General features: G+C 55.9%; 3 protein-coding genes across 9 annotated transcripts; 1 reads left to right on the top strand and 2 right to left on the bottom strand.

Annotated features, from left to right (window-relative positions):
• Positions 1-3: 3 nt before the first annotated feature.
• On the bottom strand, positions 4-5963 carry NELFE (negative elongation factor complex member E). Of its 5 annotated transcripts, XR_008711484.1 has the most exons (12): positions 5807-5961; positions 5287-5369; positions 3898-3967; positions 3660-3805; positions 3109-3183; positions 2950-2987; positions 2445-2764; positions 2176-2320; positions 1971-2025; positions 1620-1722; positions 657-750; positions 133-316 (listed from the first exon to the last, which is right to left on the bottom strand). XR_008711484.1 is itself a non-coding variant. In XM_055571146.1 (11 exons), exons 2-11 carry the CDS (start codon positions 5359-5361, stop codon positions 219-221), a joined length of 1125 nt encoding a protein of 374 aa, XP_055427121.1. In that variant the 5' UTR covers positions 5362-5369; positions 5807-5960; the 3' UTR covers positions 4-218. The 5 variants fall into 5 exon arrangements, 3 of the variants coding, with proteins under 3 accessions (XP_055427121.1, XP_055427122.1, XP_055427120.1); XM_055571146.1 differs by lacking the exon at positions 657-750 and having other exon boundaries at positions 4-316; positions 5807-5960; XR_008711485.1 differs by lacking the exon at positions 1971-2025 and having other exon boundaries at positions 5807-5963.
• Positions 5964-6024: 61 nt separating this feature from the next.
• Positions 6025-16436, top strand: SKIC2 (SKI2 subunit of superkiller complex). Of its 2 annotated transcripts, none has more exons than XM_055571138.1 (28): positions 6025-6109; positions 6187-6290; positions 7025-7134; positions 7234-7351; positions 7444-7558; positions 7662-7736; positions 8025-8078; positions 8180-8370; positions 8513-8665; positions 8859-9004; positions 9386-9532; positions 9665-9749; positions 9942-10048; positions 10385-10531; positions 10607-10703; positions 10889-11101; positions 11180-11290; positions 12592-12822; positions 13186-13323; positions 13479-13616; positions 13752-13856; positions 14179-14326; positions 14408-14534; positions 14665-14875; positions 15028-15138; positions 15214-15432; positions 15612-15752; positions 15848-16436. In XM_055571138.1, exons 1-28 carry the CDS (start codon positions 6088-6090, stop codon positions 16046-16048), a joined length of 3765 nt encoding a protein of 1254 aa, XP_055427113.1. In that variant the 5' UTR covers positions 6025-6087; the 3' UTR covers positions 16049-16436. The 2 variants fall into 2 exon arrangements, with proteins under 2 accessions (XP_055427113.1, XP_055427114.1); XM_055571139.1 differs by having other exon boundaries at positions 8537-8665.
• On the bottom strand, positions 16131-18425 carry DXO (decapping exoribonuclease). 2 transcript variants are annotated; one of them, XM_055571144.1, is made up of 7 exons: positions 18221-18425; positions 17629-17990; positions 17235-17470; positions 16929-17148; positions 16672-16807; positions 16445-16539; positions 16131-16359 (listed from the first exon to the last, which is right to left on the bottom strand). In XM_055571144.1, the coding sequence occupies exons 2-7, from the start codon at positions 17982-17984 to the stop codon at positions 16209-16211; spliced, it is 1194 nt and encodes a 397-aa protein (XP_055427119.1). In that variant the 5' UTR covers positions 17985-17990; positions 18221-18425; the 3' UTR covers positions 16131-16208. The 2 variants fall into 2 exon arrangements, with proteins under 2 accessions (XP_055427119.1, XP_055427118.1); XM_055571143.1 differs by having other exon boundaries at positions 17629-18030.
• Positions 18426-18529: the final 104 nt, after the last annotated feature.

An 18529-nucleotide genomic window follows, 5' to 3' on the forward strand; every position in this document is an offset into this window, starting at 1 on the left:
ACCTGTGTTCAAGATCCTTTTGGGGTAAAGGAGTGGGGAGCGTGCACTAGCCATGTGGTTACAACTGAGATCACATCTAACAGCCGTTTTTAAAGGCTCAACCCCAATCCCAAGTGCTGAAAAACCAGAGGCTGAGGGAGATGGGTGAGCTTCCACCTCAGTGTTTTACTGAGACCAGCGCTGGGGCAGATGAGGCACACGGAATCCAGCTCCATTCCCTAGAAGCCGTCCACAAGGTTTTCCTTGTAGACATCGTCGCTGTAGACAATCTGAGTCCTCTTGTCCCGGTGGCAGCCCTTAGGGCTATTCTGGACAGCTGCGGAGGGAGGAGAAGTTCCATTAAAGTCTGAGGGAGAGCACCACCAGACCTGAGGCCCAGAGTTTGGCCACCTCAACTCTAGCCTCCGGCCTTTGGATGCCCAGTTTCCATGCTGCCCTCTGGTGGCCAGGATAGCTTCTCTACCTTGAGCCCCCTTAGGCCTGTGGCCACCAATCCATGGCCCCAGTAAAGAGTGGGCAGTTATCATGGCACACGCAAACACTGTAATGAGTGTTTTGTCCTCAGAAATAACCCAAATGTTATTCTTGACACATGTGAATAATGTTAACCGCCTACTTCCAGTCAGTACACCAAAAATTAGAAAATCTCTATAGACCTTTGCTAACATGCTGGTCCTTCCTGGTTCCTTCTTCAGTATAACGGGTTACTCTGGCTCCGAACTCCCTGTGCCTACTCCTTTACATGAAAACCTACTTCGGGTGAAACGGGTTATTCATTCCATCAGGAGAATTCATTCCAGTGTAACTCTGGCCCTAACCATTCTCCCTGGAGCTGTCCCTTCCCCTTCCTCTTTCCTCCCTACGCCCCATTCCCAACGATTCCATTCCTGCCACTCTGGGGCTAGAGGGAACCCCCATGCAAGCCCCCACTGTCTTGGAGCTTTCATCTCGATGCCGTGGATCACTTCCGCCTTCTCAAAGCCTCTATCCTTCAGCTGCAACGATCCAGGCCCCTCAGGTCCTGCTCCCAGCTCTCTGACCCCTCCTTTGTCTATGTTGCACACTCAACTTCAGCCTAACATGTCAGGAGGGCTGGGGCCGTATCGGGCATAAGGAACACAGCCCAGCTTCCTCCCATGGTTCCTGACTATTTATTCCTTAAGTCCAGTACTGGCTCATTTCTCCTCTGCATTCAGTCTCCCCTGCAACACGATTGTGTCGTTTTGCAGCAGCCCTATGATACAGGTGACTCCAGTCTACATTTTCAGTTGTTACTGAACGCCTGGTTCCTGATTCCTAACTTCAAAGGTCTATTTTATAAAACCAACTATATTCCATCTCAAAATGAATAAGGCCACATGAGGTGCTCACCTTCTTCGCCAACCTGACTCACTGCCACTTTCTTCCTTGTTCCAATCAACGCCTTGGAAATGGTTTCCAATACTTTTCTCTCCTCCTGCTTCTAACTGATAGAAGGCCTGAGGATTCTCCTTCTAATCCCTATAGTTGCCACACAAAACCAGGTCTCTAGCCCCTCTGGGGACCCAGGGACAGGCAGGAGAACAAAACAGGGTGAGCTGTGGGCAACAGACATGAGAAAGGAAGAATCCCCTTCTTACCCAGGGAGCCCCAGACAGACTTGCCCGTGGCGGCATCCAGCATGGGCTGTTTTCGGGCAATGCTGACTTTGAGCTGTACAGACTCCACTTGGGTCCCGTTGAGCTGGGGCAGAAGAGGGGAGCGGGCAGAGGATGGGGGCAAACATTATAGACAAACCAAAGGAGGGTTTCTAGGAGCTGTCATCCTAAGAATAGACTAAGTAGGGACTTGAGAACATAAGGTTTCCTGCATGAATAGGGAAATACTTTCTTTGTCAAGAGGAAATGATTTCCTCCTGGCTCCCAGTATTTTACAGAGAAAATATGAGGATGTCAGGAGGGATGGGAAGAACAGATCTGGGAAGTCCCAACCTCAGCAACGGCCTGATCTGCTGACTCCATCTTTTCATAGGTGACGAAGGCACAGCTGGGATGAGAAAACACAGGGTCAGTAGAGGGCCTACGGGCTCCTCAGGACCCAGGCAAACCCAGTGTTACAGGCTGTGGAGACAGGCTAGCTTCCTCCCTCAGGTCTCACACCCCAGGTCCTCCTAGGACAACCCACCGTGGTCCTTACTTTCTGGGTGGGTCCATGGAGAGGTCAATGATGTTTCCAAAGGGAGAGAAGGCCCCACGGAGGAGGGTGGGCGTCATGTCTTCACCATACACATACAGAGTGTTTCCCTTCCGAGGGGCCCGGCGTTCAGGGAACGAGTCTGACCCTATGGAACACAGGAATCCAGTCATGAGACATAGGCCTAGCTCATCCTCCACTTTAGAGTACCCTTTAGTAGGACGCACCCACACAGTATCTGAAGTCACTTCCCACTAGCCAAGATCACTCACTGCGGAAAGGGCCCTCTCGGTCGCGCTCCCTGTCCCGGTCTCGATCTCGGTCCCTATCTCGGTCCCTGTCCCGGTCTCGATCACGGTCTCGGTCCCGCTCCCGGTCTCGCTCTCGATCCCGATCTCGGTCTCTGTCTCGGTTCCGCTCACGACTGCGGTCCCGGCTGCGGCTTCGGGGAGGGGAGGCTGAGGAACGGGCACCACCACGTTCTTCGTAGCCCCAGTCGAAGCTTCGAGGGGGACCATCGCCAGCTCCTGGGCCCTCTGCCTCTTCCCCATCTGGCCCCAGTTCCCGAAGCCGATCACTGGAAGATACAAAGCTGGCGAGCAGCAGACAATGAGGATCAAAGGGGGCTTTTACCTCGTCTTCCTGGATCCCTCGCAGACTCAACACCCCCTCTGCAGCCCCAGCTCTTCCCACTTCAGTTCCAAACCTCCTAAGGACCCGGGCAAGCCTCTTGTGCCCCCCAAACCCCACCAACTGGGACCCCGACCTTTCTCTAACCTCTCATACAAAGATTTCCTCTGTGGACGTCTGGACGACTGAAAGAGACCAAGAACAGTTAAGACGAGTCTGAGTGGCTGGCATATGGCCTCCAATATGTGGGTTTCTCATTTTTCTCAATTGCCTGCTCCTCAGAGACAGAAAACTGGAAACCATTACCTCCTGTAGGTCGTCGTCAGCAGATACGCTCCTCTGGAACGGTTGGAAAGTGGGGACCGGCCCCTTCTCAGGGTCCTGGGAAGGTGGGAGAGACCTACCTCAGTGGGGGAGCAGGAGGCCGCCTATCAGGGGCGGGGGGCTTCTCTTCACTCGCCCTCCTCTTGGCTCCCCGGCCTATCTTTTTTTTTTGTTTCTCACTTGACTACGTGTTATTTTACATAAAAGACTTAATACACACTTGAAGCATTTAGTTTACTAAAAACATCCTAAACCTGATGACCTTCTCAGCCTTTTCAACTCCTTCGAGAACACAATCCAACAGATCCATTACTTGACGGATGAGAGTCACAGAATACATAAAACGGAGGAGGATCTGGGAGGCATCTAGTTTCTTCATTTTATAGATAAGAAGCCTGAAGCTCAGAATGGCACAGCAACTCGTCCATGACTGAACTGGCATTACTTTCCCCCTACACCTACCTTCATTCCAACTTGGAAGGATGCCCTCTGACGTGAAGGATCCCGTGAACAATCTTTCTGCCTGTGCTCACCTTTAACTTCCCCTCTAGGGTCCGAGAACGCTTGAAGCCTGAGTTCTTGGTCTCGGCCTTGATGGCACTGATGGCTCCTGACTTCACCAGCTGCTTGGCCTGCTCTGTGGCTGTGGCTGTGTCCACCACAGGCTGCTCTGACAGCGCTGAAGTGGCAAGGGGAAGAGGTGTATTATGTTGGCCAGAGGTCAGCCGGTGTGCTTACTTCCAGCCTATCCCTGCCTCCCCCGTCACTCACAGCGTTTGACACCGCCTTGGCTGGCTGTGCTGCTGCTACTTTGCTTCTTCAGAGCCAGCAATGCCTTTTTCTGGGAACAAGAGTGAGAAGAGAGGGATTGATGAGGGCCAATCCCCGGCCAGGTCTCCCAAGGCCCTTGGGCGCATCACTCCGGGGATACCTTTCTGAGAGAAAATAATGCAAATGGTGCCCCTGGGGTGGTACACTGCAGCTGTCTTGCTTCTCACATATAGTCCCTCAGATCACATACACCAGCCATACCTACTCTCTCTAAACCATAGTATCCAGAGGCTTTGCAGAGTCTCATATTTTTCAAGTTGAAAACAAGGAACTCAACCACAGACCATGGTCCCCGGATATACACTGCAGTTTAGTATAAGCCTCCATGCCTTCTTAGGAGCTTCATCCATCCACCCCTACATGTTTAATAAGAACACACCAATGCTTTGAAACAGAGATTTGCAAAAGAAAGAGACACAGATCCTCCTCTTGAGCTCACAGGCTGAGAAAGAAGATGACCAGACTGAACTGTCAAGACTGTGCAGACTGGAGCTGAAAGCAAGTAAGATTTTTCTGATGCAGATGGTTATAAACCAGGCCCTGAGTAGGATCTACATAACGCAGGCTGAGAGGAAAAGGCATTTTAGACAAAGAAAACCGGGTGGCAGAGATGCAGAGATAAGAAGGTTTTGAGAATGCATGCTTTGGGACCAAGGAATAGTTCTATAGAAAGAAAGGTCCGATTAAAGCTTTTTATAGGCAATGTGAAACCACTGTGTTTTGAAAAAAGAAGGGCAGTGTTTAGTGTTTTCAATGCACCGTTTTAACAGGAGTGAAAAAGTCTGTCCAAGAAAAGAAACTTGTTGAGAGTCCATTATAACAGTCAAAGTGAGCATCAGCGAAGACCTGATCTAGGGAATACATAGGAAAAAGAAAACAAAAATTACTTTAAAAGAAAAATGAAGACTTGGCAAACGTTTGGCTACACAAATGGTGCAGGAGACAGAGATGAGATATTCATCTCAAACAAATTGAAGAAGTGAATGCAGACAGTCCTATTTGGAAGACCAAGTTTAGTACAGACGACAGCTTCAGTTGTTGTCAGTAAGACACTAGACGACATTGGAAAAACCAAGCTTGGGATCACCAGTTCTTAGATGGTACTAAAAGCCATGGGAAAGGAAGACAACTCCATGGCAGACCACACAGGAAAGAGAGAAAAGCAAGTACACACTTGGGGGAGTCCATCTCTGAAGTGACACTGAGAGATGATAGGCCTCCAGGTATTAGCTAGAGGAATCCCCACCCCCCATCCCCTCACACTCACCCCAGGTGTTCTCAATGTAGAGTCTTTGAAAGTTTGGGCCATGCCCACACACACTCCCTCACCTTTTTCTTGAGTTTGTTGAATTTCTTCTGCAGAGCCTCCTCCTCCTCGCTCAGTCCGGGGGGTATCACCAACATGGTGGCTCCTGGTTCGGGGGCAGGGCCCAAGACATCTTTCTCCACTGTCACCGCCCACAGTTCACACGCCGTCCACACTGATCCCGATCCCACCCCTTCAGGCCTGCCTACTCCTATCTTTTGCCTCTCCCTACCCCTTGCTTAAACCAGGCTGCCGTCCAAACCCCAGGTCGTCGGGATCAACCAGCATTCCCTTCTGTCTTCAGGAATCACGGATACCAGCGCCTTGGGGCACCATGTGGCCCAGGAAGGGATAAATACCCGCTCCGTCGCCAAGACGATGGCACCAGACCCCCCTATCTCGCTGGAGTTAGTATGGAATTGCGGGGTCCGAAAAGCAGAGGAAGCAGTGGAACGCGCGCAGCGCTCTCAGAGCAACGAAAGGGGCAAGAAGACAGAAGGAGCTCGGAAAAAGGGGGGGCGAAGGCTGAGGAGAAGGCCTTACCTGAGGGGGCGGCAACCGGGGCCCCACGGTCTCGGGCGGCGCCCGCGCGGGCAGCGGATCCCGGGCTCAGAGCGATGACGTAGCGAGGGGCGGAGAACGCGGTAACCAAGGCGGCCCGCGCCGCACACACTTCCGCCCGGCCTCCCACCAGTTTGGGTCAGCCCCTAAGTAGCTCTTGTCCCCGCCCCCAGGCCCTATTGTGCCGGAAGTCGCTTCTACTTCCGCCGGTTCCGGCTCCTCCCTACGTTTCCCAGCTGCCTGGCAGCTGCTGTGGCTCCAGGATGATGGAGACGGAGCGACTCGGTGAGGGGGAGGGGGTGGAAAGACGGAGGAGACAGCGAATGACCCTTAACCCCTGACCTGTGACCTTTCCTCCGTAGTGCTACCTCCCCCAGATCCCCTGGACCTGCCCCTTCGGGCCGTAGAGCTGGGATGCACTGGGCGCTGGGAGTTGCTGAATGTGCCTGGGGCTCCAGAGAGCACCGTGAGTGCCGTTTCACCCTAACCTTGACTCTGTTGAGCTTAAAACCTCCTTCACCCTCCTCCCAGTAGGATCTAAGCTGACTCGGCTGTCCTGTCTCTGGATACTTGTCATCCGAGCCTAGACTGGTGCTGGACAGACTCCAACCCAATGGACCTGCAGTGGGTCAGAGCCCATAAGAAGACAGAGCAGGGAGCCCCGGGGAAACCTTAGTTCTGAGAACTGCTCTTTCAAACGGCTGTTTTCTCCCTGGAGTCCTGTTCTGTCTCCAAGCACCAGGGCTCTTGGTGACTGAGATGCTACCCTTTGAACACCTGGCTCTTCATCCTTAGGCCTGGGACCCCCTTTTCCTAAAACTAGAGATTCTCAAATATCAGTGTGCCTCATGATTAGTGGAAAGTCCCATGGACAGAGAGGAGCCTGGCGGGCCACAATCCATGGGTTCGAACACAACTGAGTGTGCACACACACACACACACAATTGGTGGGGGAGCTTTTGAAAAATACTAGTTCTTAGGTCCATAGATTCAGAAATCCAAAATCTGTATTACTAATCAGAACCCTAGGTAATTCAGTTGCAGACCATTTGTTCTGTAAAACAGAACAGCCTTTGGAAAATAGTGCTTCAGCCTGATTGTCCTAGTCTGGGATGTCTGTCATATCTGATCTAAATACAAGTCGTGTCACCTTCTCTTTTGTGTCTTACTCTCTTACCTTACCTCGTGCCTTTGTTCCAGCTTCCCCACGGCCTTCCTCCCTGTGCCCCAGATCTGCAGCAGGAAGCAGAGCGGTTGTTTCTGTCATCTCCAACCTGGCTGCCTCTGCATGGTGTGGAGCACTCAACCCGGTGAGGGGTCTAGAAGGGCCTGGGCTTGGCAGGTGGGTCCCTGAAGGAAGCTGGGACAGAGGAGAAAGAAGACCTGAATATTGCTTTGCTTCTGTCCAGGAAATGGCAGAGGAAGATGGATCCTTGGTCTCTCCTGGCCACACTGGGGGCCCCAGTCCCCTCCGACCTACAGGCCCAAAGACACCCAACCACAGGCCAGATACTAGGCTACAAGGAGGTAAGTGGTTGTGGGCCACCAGAAGCAGAATTAGGAGAAGGTGGGGTCAGAGGCAAGCTCAGCCTCACTGGCGCTCTGTTCTCTTGCCTCAGGTCCTGCTAGAGAATACAAACCTGTCGTCCACAACCTCCTTGTCTCTTCGCCGGCCACCAGCGCCCATCTCCCAGTCCCTGTGGGGGAATCCAACACAGTACCCTTTCTGGCCAGGTGATGCTTGTGGAAATGGGATGGGAGGGGAGGGAGCCCTTAGTCTCCACCCCTCTCATGTCACTCCCACCCCATGAATCCTGTTTATCCAACCTCTCCCCAGGTGGAATGGATGAGCCCACTATAACAGATCTGAGCACTCGTGAGGAGGCTGAGGAGGAGATAGACTTTGAGAAAGGTGAGGTGGTGCCAGGAGGGACCGTGGGAGGTAGGGCTCTGTGCCTGGGGCCTGAGAAAGAGGGGCCAAGTCCTGTCACTGGGTCCTTGCTACCTCTTCCATTCCCTTGAGCAAATTAGGAAAAGGTATCTCTTTCATAACAACTTTTACTGTCATCTGTTGGAGGATTGTCACAAAAAACTGCAACTACAGCGTGTATGCTGTGAACAACATCCTGCAGGTTAATGTAATGTATGACTTGTACAGAAGTGTGCAAGAGTCCTGATTCTCTCTGTCTCCGTCCTCCAGACCTCCTTACTCTTCCACCTGGCTTCAAGAAAGGCGTGGACTTCGCACCAAAGGGTGAGTTTTAGTTTTGAGATGGGGCTGTAGGGGAAACAGTGCCCTTCTTCTTCAGAACGGAGGTGGATACAACCAGGTCTCCATTTTTGCCTTGCTCCTAGATCACTCAGCTCCAGCTGCCGGGTTGCTCAGCCTCAGCCGTCTGCTGGAGCCCTTGGATTTGGGTGGGGGCGATGAGGATGAGAGTGAGGCAGTGGGACAGCCTGGCGGTCCCAGACAGGACACTGTTTCAGCCTCTCCTGGCAGTGTTCCTCTGGCCCGAGCAAGCAGCTTGGAGGACCTAGTGTTGAAGGTTGGTAGTTCTGGGTGGTTGAGGCAGGAAAGAAAGGCCTTGTCCCAGACAGGGTGGGCTGGCCTGGTTGGTTCCCCGGGGAAGACTGGAGCATCTTCTGGAGGGGTGGTAACAGAGAGCTTTCTGGCTGTATGTTTATCAGGCCTACACCCCTCTCCTTCTCCAGGAAGCGGCCACAACTGTAGCCCCCCCAGAACCTCCCAAGCCCCCACCTCAGGAGCAGTGGGCCATTCCTGTGGATGTCACCTCCCCTGTTGGTGATTTCTACCGCCTCATTCCCCAGCCAGCCTTCCAGGTAGCGTGGCCCAGGCCTCAGGTGCTCCCCCACCTCCTCCAGCCCACTCCCTTGTCTCCTCTCCCCACTGGAGGCCAGGTGCCTTCAGTGGACGGAGGTCTTGCCCTTCTTCCCCTGCCCTGGAGGCCCCATGAGGTGGAGGCAGGAAGACCCCTGTCCCTTCTGCGCCTCCATCTGTTTCTCTCTCCCACAGTGGGCGTTTGAGCCAGATGTGTTCCAGAAACAGGCCATCCTGCACTTGGAGCGGCACAACTCAGTCTTTGTCGCAGCTCACACATCCGCCGGGAAGACGGTTGTGGCTGAATATGCCATCGCGCTTGCCCAGAAACACATGACGCGGTACAGGCCCCTCCCCAGCCTCCCCTCACCAGCCCTATTCTCTCCTGTGTCATTTCTGTGTCTCTTCTCTTCTCCACCTCCCTGCCTCATCCTTTAGATGAGAGGTTCGGGGAAAAACTGAGGCAGGGTTTCAGAGGGAAACAAGAAGATGTGGGGAGAGAAAAATAAGCGGCATTTGTTGGGGAAGGGATTGGAGGACGAGATTTTTCCAGAGTAATTCCATGAAGGGGAACGTGAGGGGAGTTTGGGTGAAGAAGCGGGGATGGAGGGGGGAGGTGCCTGAGCTCTGTGGCGTGCTGCTGGCAAGGGTCAGGGTGGGAGTGGAGGTGCTGACAAGGAGCCTGTTTGGAGGGCCTGGCTGACTTCGTGCCCTCCTCCTAGCACCATCTATACTTCGCCCATCAAGGCTCTGAGCAACCAGAAGTTCCGGGACTTCCGAAACACGTTTGGGGACGTGGGGCTGCTCACTGGGGACGTGCAGCTGCACCCAGAAGCCTCGTGCCTCATTATGACAACGGAGATCCTTCGGTGAGAGGCGAGCATTCAGCATGGGGCGGGTTTTTGGTCAGGAAGGTGAGGCTGCTTTGGAGAGCACTCTGGCTGAGGTGAGGGTGGAGATAGGAGCTGCTGGGGAGTCAGCCTGGGGCCTTTCTCCTCCAGCTCCATGCTGTACAGTGGCTCGGACGTCATCCGGGACCTGGAGTGGGTCATCTTTGATGAGGTTCACTATATCAATGATGCTGAGGTAAGGGGACAGGGTCCCCAGGTCCTGGCAGTCCTCTCCTGTGGGGAAGGTTGAGCAGCTTCGCTGTTCCATATGATCCGGGAACTTCACTGCCTTCTTTGTCCCTTCTCATGGAACCTCGTGCCACTTCCCTGGGCAGAAGGGCAGCCCCTTCCAAGCTGCTGGTGACTTGTCCTCCCTTCCTGTGTGCAGCGCGGGGTCGTGTGGGAGGAGGTACTCATCATGCTGCCTGACCACGTGTCCATCATCCTTCTGAGTGCTACTGTCCCCAACGCCCTTGAGTTTGCTGACTGGATCGGGTAAGACACGTGTCCAGGGGTGCTTGAGTGAAGGGGGCCGTAGCATTCCTCAGTTGGGGTGGGGGTGTAGACTGTCCCAGTGAGGGAGTGGTCAGGCCTTGAGGGTGGGGAGGAGAAAGGGGTGCGGCTGGGGAACACGTCCAGCCTGGGAGGTTGTGGGATCCCACCTGGGCTGAGATCACTTTGCATGTTGAGAGACGGGGTGACAGGGACAGCCTTCCAGTCTGGCTCCCAGAAAACCAGGGCGAGGCCAGGGCGGGGAAGATGGCGGGCACGTGGGTTCCTTCCCCAGCTCCCAGCCCTGATATTCTGTCATCCCTCCCACCCCCTGCTCAGGCGGCTGAAGCGTCGCCAGATCTATGTGATCAGCACCGTCGCTCGCCCAGTGCCCCTGGAGCACTATCTCTTCACGGGGAACAGCCCCAAGACCCAGGGGGAGCTCTTCCTGTTGCTGGACTCCCGTGGCGCCTTCCACACAAAGGGGTAAACCTGGGATATGGGGAGAGTCAGGGCTGGGCCCAACGGGGGGTGACTGACTGCCGCCCTGCCCTGCCCCAGGTACTATGCGGCTGTGGAGGCCAAGAAGGAGCGGATGAGCAAGCATGCCCAGACCTTTGGGGCCAAGCAGCCCACGCATCAGGGGGGGCCTGCCCAGGTGAGAACTGGCCGGCTTTGTACCTGTCACCCCTTCTTTCTCCTGAGTCCTTTCTTCCCTCGTCCTCCCAGGGTTTGGAGTGGAGCTTTGAGCACTGCCCGATTTGACTCTGCTTCACATCCCCCCACTTTGGCCCCCATTGGTTCAAGGACTCCATCTCCACTCCCTTCTCCCCGCCTCCTCAGGACCGCGGTGTGTACCTGTCCCTCCTGGCCTCCCTCCGCACCCGTGCACAGCTGCCCGTGGTGGTGTTCACCTTCTCCCGGGGCCGCTGTGACGAGCAAGCCTCAGGCCTCACCTCCCTCGACCTGACTACGAGTTCAGAGAAGAGTGAGATTCACCTCTTCCTGCAGCGCTGCCTTGCCCGTCTCCGCGGCTCTGACCGCCAGCTGCCCCAGGTGGGGCGGGGGACTTGGAGATGGTGGGGATCGGGTGTTCACCACCCCATCCCTGACCCTGGGCCTCGGCCCCCACAGGTTCTGCACATGTCGGAGCTCCTGCACCGCGGCCTGGGTGTGCACCACAGTGGCATCCTGCCCATCCTCAAGGAGATTGTGGAGATGCTCTTCAGCCGCGGCCTGGTCAAGGTGCTCGTGCTGGTGGGAGAGGGACTCCCCAAAGCATTTATCACCTGCTTGGAGGGGAGTGGGCAGCACAGTGCAGCGGCTGAGAACTTGGGCTCTGGATCCAGGCTGCCTGGGTGGAAATCCAGGTCCACTGTTAACTTGCTGTGTGACCCTGGGCAAATTACTTAACCTCCCTGAACTGTAAGTTTCACATATTGAAATGGGGGTACATAAAGTATGAATAGGGGCTTTCCAGTGGCTCAGCCATAAAGAATCTGTGTGCAGTGCAGGCGCCACAAGAGACACAGGTTTGATCCCTGGGTTGGGAAGATACCTTGGAGGAGGGCATGGCAACCCACTCCAGTATTCTTACCCGGAGAATCCCATGGACTGAGGAGCCTGGCGGGCTATAGTCGGACATGACTGAAGTGACTTAGCACACACGCACACAAGGTGTGAACAGGCAGTATTCAAAAGAGAAAACTAAAAAGCCAGCAAACTTATGGAGGTCATTAGTCATCAGAAAAATGCAAACTGAAATACAAGATAGGACTTTACAGTAATTAAAACTGGTAAAATTTAGGAAAGTAGGCAATGCCAAGTGTTGCCCAAGACGTAGGAGATGACAGGATTACAGGAACCCTTGTACAGGTGTGGCCAGTCTGAAGTGTACCTGGTGCTCTTGAGGCAAAGACAAGTCTGTGCCTACTCTTTGTCCCTAAATTCCGCTCCTGAGTGCAAATCGCAGTGAAGTTCTCACCCTGGTCGGTGAGGAAACACGTCTGCTCTTCCTCTGTGGGCTGCTGTCTGGTGGCAGGGTGTTGGTGGCACCAGGGGCCCTTTCCCTGGGAGAGCAGGTAGGCAGCTATATGCCACACACCCCACAAGGTGTTCTGTGGCAGGTTGGAAGCAACGGATTAGATATAATCACAGGAACACGGATGGATATTGAAAATACTACATGGAAGAGAAGGAAACAGAAGGAGATACGTGTCGCCTTTCCTTCAAACTGTATTACACACTCAAAAAACACATTTTATAAAACACATTCACATGAAAAGGTACAGATTAAAGATGGACAGAGGGGAGACGGGAGTAGGCTGTGGGGGTGAAAGGAAAGAAATAGGTAGCTAAATAAATAAAACAATAGTACCTACTCTGTAGATTTATCTTGAGAGTCAGGTGAGGTCTCATGAGTTAACCGTCTGGGACTATGTGTAGTGGTCTTAGCCTTGGCTACAAAGTGAGGTGGGCTCGGCCAGGGCTGGGCCACAGCTGTGTTTAGCCCCTTAGCTGATCCTCTCTTCCCCTCCCCATCCCAGGTCTTGTTTGCCACGGAGACCTTCGCCATGGGTGTAAATATGCCGGCCCGGACGGTGGTATTTGACTCCATGCGCAAGCACGATGGCTCCACCTTCCGGGACCTACTCCCTGGGGAGTATGTGCAGATGGCTGGCCGGGCGGGCCGGAGGGGCCTGGACCCCACGGGCACGGTCATCCTGCTCTGCAAGGGCCGCGTGCCCGAGATGGCGGACCTGCACCGCATGATGATGGTGAGCCGGGGCACCTCGAGGCCAGCTCTGGGCACCTGCTGCATCCTCTGTGCCCACCCTCCTCCTCTCTCCTCTCTCTTTCCTTTCCTTTGGTCTGGGAGAAGCCAGGGGAGGAGCGAGCCAATCTGAGGATGAGGCTGGATCTTGTCTTCTCTAGTCTTTTCACTGTGAATATGGAGCTAGGTGGGACCTTGGAGAGTCTGTTTATTTAGTCTTGCTCCCTTGTTGTGCAGAGGTGAGCAGGCAGTTTGTCTAGGGCCCCGAGGTTGCGGGACTGGGACTACAGCTGCTTAGAGTAGAGCAGCCGAGCAGCAGGTCTCCCCGCAAACCCTGAGCCTCACTGGCGTCTCTGGCCTGGCCCAGGGGAAGCCATCCCAGCTGCAGTCCCAGTTCCGCCTGACGTACACCATGATCCTCAACCTGCTGCGGGTGGATGCTCTCAGGGTGGAGGACATGATGAAGAGGAGCTTCTCAGAGTTTCCATCTCGCAAGGACAGCAAGGTGAGGAGGTGGGTGTGCCCAGGTTGCCGTGCAGGATAGGATATGGGACAAGGGAAGCCAGGCTAGGACAAGGTGGGCCTCTGGAAGCCAATGGGTGAAAGTGGAGAGAGCTGGCCCGGAGACTCTGGCTTCATACCCACCCTGGCTTCTCCCAGGCCCATGAACAGACTCTGGCTGAACTGACCAAGAAGTTGGGAGCTTTGGAAGAGCCTGAGGTGACTGGCCAGCTCGTCGACCTGCCTGAGTATTACAGCTGGGGGGAGGAACTGACTGAGACCCGGAGCCAGATCCAGGTGAGCGCCTGTGAGTGTTGGGGGCGGGGTGATGGATGGGGAGGAAGAGACTGGGACGCTCTGGGTACACCTGAACCTCGTCCCAGCATCTCTGTGACATTTCTTATCCTCTTTCTTCTCGTCCCTGCTCTTTAGCACCGCATCATAGAGTCTGTGAATGGGCTGAAATCTCTCTCAGCAGGAAGGGTGGTAGTTGTGAAGAATCAGGAGCATCACAACGCACTGGGTGTGATCCTTCAGGTGAGGGTGGTGGGAATCTGGACTCCAAGGCCGGAGGGAGCAGCCAGCCCCATCTCCATCTTCCCCACTTGGCGAGGAGCCATTTGTACTCAGCAGTGCTCTCATTTTTCCCTCTAGCCCTCTTTTCCTTCCCATCCCTACCACCTCAGGCTCGTCTCCTTGTCCTCTCCCCAAGCCCTGCCCCTGAAGTCTGCTCCGATTGCTTGACTTGGTTACCAGTCTATATGGCTGCCCCATGCTCCCTGCCTGAACTGGCGGATCTGTCTCTTGTTGGGTGTCCACTCCTCACACTGCCCTGTCCTGGCCTCCCCACATCCTCTAGGTCTCTTCGAACTCCACCAGCAGAGTATTCACAGCCCTGGTCTTGTGTGACAAGCCCGTGTCTGAGGACCCGCGGGAGAGGGGGCCAGCCTCCCCAGACGTGCCCTACCCAGACGACCTCGTGGGATTCAAGCTGTTCCTGCCTGAGGGTGAGAGTGGACGGATGCCCAGGCTCTTGCCAACAGCATGGCTGAGGTGCCTGGTCTGACCCCGCTCTCCACTCTTCTCAGGGCCCTGTGACCACACTGTGGCCAAGCTCCAGCCAGGAGACATGGCCGCCATCACCACCAAGGTGCTCCGGCTGAATGGGGACAAGATCTTGGAGGACTTCAGCAAGCGGCAGCAACCAAAATTCAAGTCAGAGATGCTGGGGAGGGACCATGTTGGGGTGGCGGGGGGGTGTGGTCAGGGAGGCTCCCCCAGTCCTAGGGGGGTTCCACAGGAAGAGAAGCCTCTGCCTCAGGTCTAAGACCAGCTCCATTCTCAGGAAGGATCCGCCCTCTGCGGCCGTGACCACTGCTGTCCAGGAACTGCTACGACTGGCTCAGGCACACCCCACAGGACCCCCCACCCTCGACCCTGTCAATGACCTGCAACTCAAGGATGTGTCTGTGGTTGAGGGGGGGCTCCGGGCCCGGAAGCTGGAGGAGCTGATCCGGGGGGCTCAGTGTGTGCACAGTCCCCGCTTCCCTGCCCAGGTTGGTCCCTGGATGTGAGCTTCCCAGCTGGAAGGGATGGCTTTCCCTCTCATCCCCTGCAGACTGGCCGCCCCTGTCCCAGCCCTGGTCCTCAGCTCCCCTGCTGAGGTCAGGGAGGAGCCTCATGAGCCCTTGCCCTTGGCTCCTCGCAGTACCTGAAGCTGCGGGAGCGGATGCAGATCCAGAAGGAGATGGAGCGGCTGCGCTTCCTGCTGTCGGACCAGTCGCTGCTGCTGCTCCCGGAGTACCACCAGCGAGTAGAGGTGGGGGGGTGGGGCTGGGCTGGGGGGCTGGCAGGGAAGCTGTCTGCTGGCTCCCAACACCCACCATCCTTGCAGGTGCTCCGAACCCTGGGGTATGTGGACGAGGCAGGCACAGTGAAGCTGGCCGGGCGGGTAGCTTGTGCCATGAGCAGCCACGAGCTGCTCCTCACTGAGCTCATGTTCGACAATGCACTGAGCACCCTGCGGCCTGAGGAGATTGCTGCCCTGCTCTCCGGCCTGGTCTGCCAGAGCCCCGGGGACCCTGGCGATCAGCTCCCCAGCACCCTCAAACAGGTATGGGGATGACGGCCAGGACCCCTCCCTTCCTCGGCCATGGCATTCCCAGTCCGTGCCCACATGTTCCCCAGGTGCCCTCTGAGTGTCCCTAAGAGCTGGAATGGTTTCTCCTTTCATCCCGGCCTCCTTGCTGGAGCAGGAAGGCAGGGCTTAGAGTCTTTGCTGTCTGTCTGCAGGGGGTAGAACGGGTCCGGACTGTGGCCAAGCGGATTGGTGAGGTCCAGGTGGCCTGTGGTTTGAACCAGACCGTGGAGGAATTTGTCGGGGAGCTGAATTTCGGGCTGGTTGAGGTTGTGTACGAGTGGGCCCGGGGCATGGTGAGTAGCTGGGGTTTGGGGCCTTTGTGGACAGCCAGCTAGGGAGAGGCTGTCGGGGCCCATCGTATTCATTCCCCACCCCACTTCCCCCATAGCCCTTCTCTGAGTTGGCAGGGCTCTCAGGGACCCCTGAGGGCCTGGTGGTCCGCTGCATCCAACGCCTGGCCGAGATGTGTCGCTCACTTCGGGGGGCAGCCCGCCTGGTGGGCGAACCTGTGCTAGGTGCCAAGATGGAGACGGCAGCCACCCTGTTACGGAGGGACATCGTCTTTGCTGCCAGCCTCTACACCCAGTGACTGGCCCCTGGCTACAATGTAACAATAAAACTGCAAACCCCCTGTGTGAACCTGAGGTGTTGGGCAGGGTTGACTCAGCTCAAAAGACACAGCAGGGAGAGCCACCTGGAAATACGCCTTTATCTGTGCACACAGAAATAGGACCAGCCCCTGTGAAGCATCAGTCCTTGGGGGAGGGTGTCTTGGGCGGTGATGGGAGGTCCTGGGTCACAGCTTCCACGTACCATGGAGGCAGGAAGGCGTGGGGTGCATCTCGGTGTTCAGACACTGTGACAGGGCCACCGGGCTCCCAGGAGAAGAGGTAGACAAGCCTGGGGGGCAGATAGAGTCCTGAATTGAGGGCTGGAGGCTGAGTTTCTGGGCCCCAGAGGGGAGGGGCAGAGCTGAATGCCTCACCTGGGGTCATCCTGAACTACTGTGTTCTGGGCGAAGCTAAGGAAGGCAGCGCAGAAGTTCATGCACACGGATGGGTTCCAGCCATCACGATCGTTCTGCAGAGAGCCCAGGAGGAGGCGGAAGGCCGGTGGTGAGGGTGGAAGAAGGGGAAGGTGGGCTGCAGGTCCCTGGACAATGGGCCTGTGGTGTTGGCGCAGGGGGATGCAGGTGGGAACTCATTGCCTTACCCTGACGTATTCAAACATCTCCATGGTAGGAAAGGTCTTCAGGGAACAGACAAAACCCTCCGGGTTACGGAAGCCAGCAACAACATTTGGGACGCCTGGCAGGAACGACTGGGCCCACCATTTCAGGAGCTTGTGTCTGTCAGGAAAGGCAAGGGGGTCAGTGGGACCCCTCCTCCACCCTCCAGCCTCCTCTTTCCCCAAGTCTCTTTCCAAGCTTTTCATCCAAGGTTCTCATCCTGTCCACCCCCATCCTGAACCTGTAGAAGCTCTTCCATTGGCCAGGGCTGTGCATCTCCTTGGAGGTCTTGAGCTCCACATAGCAGGTGGGGGGCTGTGTGGATGGGGCCTGGGGGTCTGTGCAGTCCACCTCCCCGGAAAAAAGAAGAGGGTGGTTTCCCAGGCGGCTGCGTAGCACAGAGCAGAAGGCCACGTTGGTGTTAACTTCCCCAGAGGGATCTGGGGAGACTCCGGGTTTGTCTGCACAAGGAGAGAAACAGCAGCAAGGGCTGGGGGCTCTCGATCTCTGGGGATAGGGGAGGGGGCAGAATCAGGGCAGCTCTCACCTGCACACATGTATTGCTCAAATTTGTACCCCATGTACATAAGCTCCCGGAGAAGCGGTGGCCGGGTAAGCCTCTGAACCCGAGCAGCTGGCGTCTCTACCTCACTCAAGTAGAGCGTCCCCTGGAACCGGGAGGCTGCCAGCTGCCAGCCTTCCTGCCGCTCATATGGTGTCGTCAGCAGTTTTGTCAGGTGCCCCCGCCACGTCACTATGGCCCCTGCCAGCCAGCCTGGACCCCTGAGGAGGAGGAGTTAGGGGCTGAAGGTCTGACACCATTAGCGCAGATGGCTTCTCCAAAGAATAGGGTAAGGTAAGGACTCACTCCAGCTTTGGCTCTCCAGTTTTAGAGAGTGAGTGCAGGTCTCTAGGGCTACTGTGTGGTATGCTTTGCTCACCCCTCTAGCTGGCCTCGGTGCTCCAGGAGCCAGCGTAGCAGGTGGTCCAACCTCTCTTGGACCTCTTCGTCCCGGGGCTGGTATCGATCAGGGTATCCGTCTCTGAGGTCAAAGCTGGGGCTTTGGCCATTGGTGGGAGGTGGGCTGTAGTACCGCAAAGCGCGAGCATCTCCATGGTACTGGCGCTGTGCATCCAGGGAGAAGCAGCCCAATTCGGAAGGGCGCCGGTAGAAAGGAAAGGGCCCAGAGTAGAGGGCAGGGTCTGTGGGCAGGGAGGGTGCTGGGTGGGGGAGCTTGTTCCGAGGCTCAGCGACCTCTATCTTTCCAGCTTCTCTCTTGGTCCCTCTGGACTCCATGAGGTCCTGAGAGGGGACAAGGAAGTTCCCCTTTTAAAAAGAAGGGCTGGAGAAGAGGGACTTCGAGTCAGGACTAAGCGAGTCTGGCCTTGAAACATGCAAGCCCCATGTCCTCAAACAACCGTACCAGGTGCGCATGCTACCTTTCCCCTTGACCTATATACCCCCTACCCCAGTAGCTCCAAACCCAGAGTGGTTAGGAAGGATGCTTGGGCTCAGGTCAAGGATCTGGTTACCTCAAATCCTGCCAACCTCGACTTCCACCTTCTCAGGGCTATGACGTCATGGCAGGTACATCACATGTCAAAGGGATGCGAGGGCAGTTTTCCCCGCTCTCGATGACGCAATCATTCAGCGACAGAGGCGGCCTAACCCCTAGGTGGCGGGAGGGGGCTGTGCGCTTTACACCGAGGGAGATCCCAGCGTGGCCACCCGCGCCCCTCCGCAGCGCCCAAGCGTCCCCGGACGTGAACGCGCTCAGAGGAAGCCAATCAGCAGCGGACGTGGGGCCTCGGCCAATGAGGATGGCGCTGGTGTTGGCATTG

Source organism: Bubalus kerabau, chromosome 3, assembly GCF_029407905.1.
Source record: "Bubalus kerabau isolate K-KA32 ecotype Philippines breed swamp buffalo chromosome 3, PCC_UOA_SB_1v2, whole genome shotgun sequence".
Lineage (NCBI taxonomy): Eukaryota > Metazoa > Chordata > Mammalia > Artiodactyla > Bovidae > Bubalus > Bubalus kerabau.

Excerpts from the sequence above, each read along its gene's own strand:
- SKIC2 (XM_055571138.1), top strand. The coding sequence starts at position 6,088 with ATGATGGAGACGGAGCGACTCG. Across the intron at positions 9,005-9,385 it reads GCCCAGAAACACATGACGCG|CACCATCTATACTTCGCCCA; the intron begins GTACAGGCCCCT and ends CCCTCCTCCTAG. Across the intron at positions 10,704-10,888 it reads ATCAGGGGGGGCCTGCCCAG|GACCGCGGTGTGTACCTGTC; the intron begins GTGAGAACTGGC and ends CCGCCTCCTCAG.
- DXO (XM_055571144.1), bottom strand. The coding sequence starts at position 17,984 with ATGGAGTCCAGAGGGACCAAGAGAGAAGCTGGAAAGATAGAGGTCGCT. Across the intron at positions 16,540-16,671 it reads AGATGTTTGAATACGTCAGG|AACGATCGTGATGGCTGGAA; the intron begins GTAAGGCAATGA and ends GGCTCTCTGCAG. Across the intron at positions 16,360-16,444 it reads GTAGTTCAGGATGACCCCAG|GCTTGTCTACCTCTTCTCCT; the intron begins GTGAGGCATTCA and ends TCTGCCCCCCAG.
- NELFE (XM_055571145.1), bottom strand. The coding sequence starts at position 5,361 with ATGTTGGTGATACCCCCCGGACTGAGCGAGGAGGAGGAGGCTCTGCAG. Across the intron at positions 3,184-3,659 it reads CCCTAGAGGGGAAGTTAAAG|GACCCTGAGAAGGGGCCGGT; the intron begins GTGAGCACAGGC and ends CCACCTTCCCAG. Across the intron at positions 317-1,619 it reads GTCTGTCTGGGGCTCCCTGG|CTGTCCAGAATAGCCCTAAG; the intron begins GTAAGAAGGGGA and ends CTCCCTCCGCAG.